Here is a 6,459-nt window from a genome sequence, read left to right on the forward strand (position 1 = left end):
TTATGCTCTTCCTACTTCTCTATCTACCAGAAATTTATACCAACTTCTAACTCAAGTCAGAAATCAGATAACAACTTCTCTATGACTTCATTTATCTCAGATTGTGGAATCAAGCATTCAACTTCTGAAAATACAGATAACCAAATCATATAAATTCTGATTTTATATTCCAAGAATAATAATCCGGCCATATTTTTGAGTCTTATATATTTGAAGAATTAGTGTAATTCTGAAAACATTCCTATAACAAGGAACTGATTGGTGAATGTGTTACTATTTTTACTGGTGGCTATGGTCATCAGAATGAATCTGCTAATCTGACATTACTATAGTAAACATAAAAACTTTGAAGTATTCCCAGACACAATATAAATTTAATGAGACTTAATCTTGGATTTTAAGTGTGCATTCTTAGACTGGAAACCAAATTATGACCATATATTATGATTGTGAAAACAGCAAATTATCATAAAGCTTTTCCATTTTTGATGGGTGTGTGGCACTCTATCACACCCAGAAGATACACACTTGCTTTTTAAAATTCTTTTTATTAAAGATTCAGTCAGTAATAAACAGTCTTGGGGTAAGGCAGGGAAATTATCTCATTACTCTTGCTAGAATAAGAATAACATTTTTTGATAAAAGCTTTTACTGTCAGTATTAAATGCTTGTCAAGCATTGGCATTCCTGTAAGCAATTCCCATGTGTGTGTAGAATAATCAACTTTAATAATATCAGTTTTCTGTCTTTGTAAATTACTTGTAAACAATTATGATGCATCAAATTGTTTTTTTTTTTACCTCCTTTGTTTTACAATTAATTTCCTATTAAGAGGAAATTAATAAATAGTAAAACATTAAAAATACCCATTTCAATTGCATTTATTTCTAATTGTTATAAAGTGCCTTATTTCTGGATGTTTAATAATTAGGATGTTAGAATTTGAACTTGGATCCTTTATTTTTAAGTTAAGGGTAATAATACAGCTGTTTGCTGCTTAGCCATTGAGGTTAATGATTGTAAAAAAAATTATAATCTTAACAACTCATCTTGGATATTTAGACATTTTAATATTTTCATTGTTCAACTAATTTTATATTGACAGACAATTAGGTTAATTGATGTGAAGACATTTAAAGTATGAAAACATTGAAGAGTTAACTAGAGATATTATGTTGCGAGACAAACATAGAGATATACAGATAAGATAATGTTAATGTAATTTGGATACAATTGAAATGCTACCTTGAAAATAAGTATGTGGTGAGACAGCAGATAGACAGAGAAGTAAATTAAGTGTGCATATGTTTGACCCCTTTTTATATCAACCAGCCTGTGACTGCCACTAATTCTTTTTTTTCAAACTTCCTCTTTAACCCCTTTAGTTGTCAAACTGGCTATATTAGACCCAAATATTCTTCCTTTTTTATGTTTAAACACCAGATGTGGCCTCTTACACCACCCTACAATGTCATACTAAAAGTAAAGTCACATCAAAATCTTAGTTACAATATAAAGCAGGATTAATACAAAACAATGTGAATAAATAAGCATTATTATATTTGATAGAGTAATCTGAATGCTAGAAGGTTAAAGTGTTCTAAGTTTATACCATCCATTAAAATTTCATATCCTTGTTCTAAACATCAACTTAAGTTATTTTACTAAATTCTTTTTTTCCCAAATTTGCAACAAAAGTAGGGTATATTAGGGTTAATGTATGGAAGATGGAATAGTTATTGAAAAATGTAAGACTGTCAGGCAGACAGACAATTAGATTAAGTTAATATATTCAATTCAGATTTAGGTTGACTTTGGGCAAGTGTCTTCTGCTATGGCCTCAGGCCAACGAAAGCCTTGTGAGTGGATTTGAAAGGTGGAAACTGAAAGAAGCATGTTACATTTTAAGTATGTGTGTGTGTTACTGCCTCCTTATCTTGACCTTGTATGTTAGATGTATACAAGTGTCACTGTCATGCAAGCGGTGTCCTTCATTTCTAATGTTCTGTGAAAACGTCTGGCCATGGGAAAATATTACCTTATTTGGAAATGGGTTAGAGTTAGCAACAGGAGAGCATCCAGCCATGGAAAATCTATTTCAAATTCTGCATGGGAAAGTGGATGCTAATTGATGATGTTATATAATATCATAGACTTGCACTTTCATCTACCATATTGAAATTACAACTATATGGCTGCAAAGCAAACTCATTAACCATACAGTATAGCTACACTAATTAACTTCTAATTATTTGCTACATGGGTAGCAGTTATAAATTATTTCTAAGCAATGTAATATTCCTGGCTCTTTCATAACATCTCTGGGTATAAGAGAAGGCTATGTTTCATTGATGAAGTCAGAATAAGCCTGAAATGTGCTTTCATCAGGAAATGGAAATAATGTTAGTCATGCATTAATATTGTTGACTTTTATGGGGATGCTGAATTGGTAGAATCGTTAGTGTTGAAAAAATGTTTTGTAGTATTTCTTTTCATTGCTATAAATTCTCTGTTCAAATCCCTCAAAGGTCAACTTTGTTTTTCAACCATCTGGTGCTGATGAAATAAAGTACCAGTGAAGTACTAGAGGTTGATGGTATTAACATCCTCCCCTCAAAATTTCTGGCCTTGTCCCTAAATTGCAGACAATTATTACAAAGGTAGCAAGCTGACAGAATTGTTAAAGCATCATAAAAAATACTTGGCAGTATTTGCTCTGGCTTTTAATCTCCTGAATTCAAATCCTATTAAGGTCAACTTCACCTTTCATCGTCTTGGAATTAATATAATAAAGTACCAGTTGAGTATTGAGGTTAATGGTATTGATTAGTCCCCTGCCCATAAATTTCATGCCTGTTGTAGAAAGGATTATTATTGTTATTCACCACAAATACTTCTAGTTAACCTCTTAATGATCCTCTTGTTCTATAAATTTGGTTGTCTGTCCTCTGGAACGGCTGAATGAGTCTGAAAGTGAAGTGATATTCTATAGAATTTGTGATTTATATTTTTGTCATATATGTTTGGGTAGAAAACTTTGGAAAACAGAAAATTAAAATATAAAGTTTATATATTTTTAAAGACTTTCTAAAATGGTCGCTGTTAAAATGAATAAAAATACAAAAAAGAAACTCCGTGATATATTCATATTTAAAAAAAAAAATTTTCTGAAATAAAGGATGCTGTTATGAACATGTAGCTTTTTGTTATTCTTATTATTTTTATTGCTATTATTATTGTTGGAATTTTGTGAGGATGCTACTCCTGTGCAGGCGGCATGTAAAAAAATTTGAGCATGGCCGTTGCCAGTACCGCCTGACTGGCCCTTGTGCCGGTGGCACGTAAAAGCACCCACTACACTCTTGGAGTGGTTGGCATTAGGAAGGGTATCCAGCTGTAGAAACTCTGCCAGATCAGATTGGAGCCTGGTGCAGCCATCTTGTTTAGCCAGTCCTCAGTCAAATCGTCCAACCCATGCTAGCATGGAAAGCAGACATTAAATGATGATGATGATGATGACAACTGCAGCTGCAGGAATGCCAGTTCCCATATTCCTTCCCTTGTCTGCTGACTCTCTCTCTCTGTCTCACGTACATGCGCTTTCTCACTTTCTATTATCCACATCATCTAGTTCTCTGAAAGACAGATAGAATTCAGGCTGTGATTATTTGTTACATTCTTCATCTGCTCAATATTAAAGAGTCAGCTAACTCAGTACACCATATGGTAAATTAAGGTGTCAAACATAGGGTTCACACCAATGTTTAGTCTGGCTCCTGGCTCAGTTTTATAAAGAAATCCATTTTGTTATTTTTAAATTTAAATTCTGTTGTGTCTGGGGAGAGTCATTTTCTTCTGGTGCCTTATAATTTAACATAATCACTGGAATATGCTTCAACACTTGAACTCACATAAAGAATCTTGCAAACCAAATCCAAAAATGAAATAAATTAAAATTATTCTGTAAAATATATATCACTAGCTTGCATTCAGAGTTGGCGCTTGACTAGTCATAATTAACATCAGTTCTGATTAAGAGAAATCATTGCACCTTAGGAAATCTACTTATCATTTTGTTATCTCAACCAGTGAAAAAGAAGCTAATGAAACTATACACTAAAAGATGTGATCTATTTCCCCTTCGCTTTATCTATACACACCAAACAAAATAGTTCTTTTTCTCTCAAATTATGCATGTTTGTTTACTTTGATTCTAGTGATATAAAAAATACTAAAAGGTTTTGCAGCTGAGACAATGGAAGCTTTTTATCAAAGTGTTGGTCTTCTCAAAACTGTAAGTAATCATTTGAATTAATTTCTATCTTCATTCTTACTCTAAGGACTCTTAATAGGTCTGTATGTGGACACTTGCATATTCTTCCCTTCCTCTATCATTAATAAAATTGTTATAATGTATGTTGGCCTCTTTATCCATTTACTATGGCCTACATTATGAACTGGAGATTTTAGGTATAATTGTATATATCAGACCCAAGAGATTAAGCTTGTGCTTCAATCCAACTTGCAAAACTAAGTCGGACACCCAACATGTTACAGTGTCTCTTTTGTAACTAACTCTAACCGTGCAAATGAACAGCCTTTGTTTGTTTTCCAATTCAATGTTATGTCTTTTCCGTCTCGCTCTTTCTCTCTTTACTTAACTCTATGTGCATACTTTCAGCACCAAAATGTTTGAGTTCAGTCATCCCTTCAGGTCTTTAGAAGCTTTTGTAAGTTGCAATGCACAAAGTCTGAATGATAGATGGTAAACATAAACTGAATAGTAACTGGAATCTTGAGGAAATAAATTTATAAGGTGAGAAGGAATTGTACTCCAGTTCTAAGATTTTGTGGGTGAATGCATAGATTTTTCAAGTTATGCTGTCAATAGATATGTTCTTAAGTTAATAATTATTGAATCAAGAACTCTTTAGAATTTAAAGTTAATAAATAATTAATTGAACAATTGTTTCAGCGATTGAGTTAATAGTTATTAAATAATATTAGAATTTAAGAATTATGTGCATGTTAGCATATGTGAGTATGCATTAGTGTATGTGTGAGCGTGTATGTTTGTGAGAATGTGTGTATATGTGTGTCTATAAGAGTGTGTGAATTTAAGTTCATGATTGACACAAGACTCACATTTAGAAAGCTTTTTTTTCTTTGTTAATCTGTTGTAATTTGTGCAGCAAAGTTGAAATAAATATAACTTCAGCAACAATAACAACAGTAACATGATTATCTCTGCTGATCAGATTAATATGGATTTACTCAGACTTTGGTAATAATACTCTTTTGAAAAAGTAAACAGTAGAACTATTAATCTATCTACATCTCCTACTCCTGACTTTCACTTTCTCTCCACTCCTCCACCTCATCTTTCTACTCCCTACTTCCTCCTTCACACCTCTTCTCTCCTGCCCTTCCTCCACTCCCTTCTACAGTAAGATACATTCACAAATGTTCCTTTAATAAAACAGGTAGCTGACGATGTACAGGATAATGCATGCAAAAAAATTTGCAATGAATTGCAATTTTAAGCTGGAGAAAGAGAACAAAAGCCTAGTGGGAGTTGTTGAGGAAACTCAAAGAAAAGGTGAAATAATGTCACTTAATTAAGACACTACTTTCAAATTTAATTATTATATTCCTTAAAGATGAAATCTGACCACTGTTAAAGAAATGACTGATTGCTTCTGACATATTTCAGTCTTATTAAACTTCATTAGTGCAACAACAGTCAGCTTTAGTCTGCAAGATTGTAGTGGGGCTAGGCTTGGGGAGGGCATTTTTTTTTCATCTTACGAGTAAAAAGAATTATAATTTTGGCTGGTAGTTATTGTATTCTTTTACTTGTTTCAGTCATTTGACTGTGGCCATGCTGGAGCACTGCCGTTAGTCGAACAAATCGACCCAAGGACTTATTCTTTGTAAGCCTAGTACTTATTCTATAGGTCTCTTTTGCCAAACCACTAAGTTACGGTGACATAAACACATCAGCATCGGTTGTCAAGCGATGTTGGGGGGACAAACACATACACAAACATATACATACACACATATATATATGTAAGGGACGACCGTGTGAATTCATAAAAGGAGAAATGGTGACGAATGGAAAAACAGAGGACTCCTTTTATTTAAACGTGTCACACGGTCGAACAGACAATATTATATATATCAGATATGATATACAAAATGTTATACGACGATAACATAGATGACCAGTAATGAAAGACCACAACCGTATAAGATGAATAACAGAGATATTTATTGTAGCGTTAAAGATGTATGTCGGTGTGAGAGTGTGAATGCTACATATAATAACATAATCAAAGACAGGCCGTCGTACAAAGAAAAGTGTGTATGTGAGTGATACTGTATGTGTATTATTACAGCAGATAGAAAGAGAGTCAATAACACGTGAGCAATTATACCATTTCTTTAGTACACTAT

General features: G+C 33.0%; 1 protein-coding gene across 1 annotated transcript in view; it reads right to left on the reverse strand.

Annotated features, from left to right (window-relative positions):
- Nucleotides 1-109: 109 nt before the first annotated feature.
- The window catches only part of LOC106883723 (dynein beta chain, ciliary), a 273,290-nt gene continuing 266,940 nt past the window's right edge, over nt 110-6,459 (reverse strand). Inside the window, exon 73 of the mRNA XM_052974147.1 lies at nt 110-124. Within this exon, the coding sequence (XP_052830107.1) occupies nt 110-124 (15 nt within the window). The remainder of the gene's footprint in view (nt 125-6,459) is intronic.

The sequence above is a fragment of the Octopus bimaculoides genome, chromosome 17 (assembly GCF_001194135.2).
Source record: "Octopus bimaculoides isolate UCB-OBI-ISO-001 chromosome 17, ASM119413v2, whole genome shotgun sequence".
In the NCBI taxonomy this organism is placed as follows: Eukaryota; Metazoa; Mollusca; class Cephalopoda; order Octopoda; family Octopodidae; genus Octopus; species Octopus bimaculoides.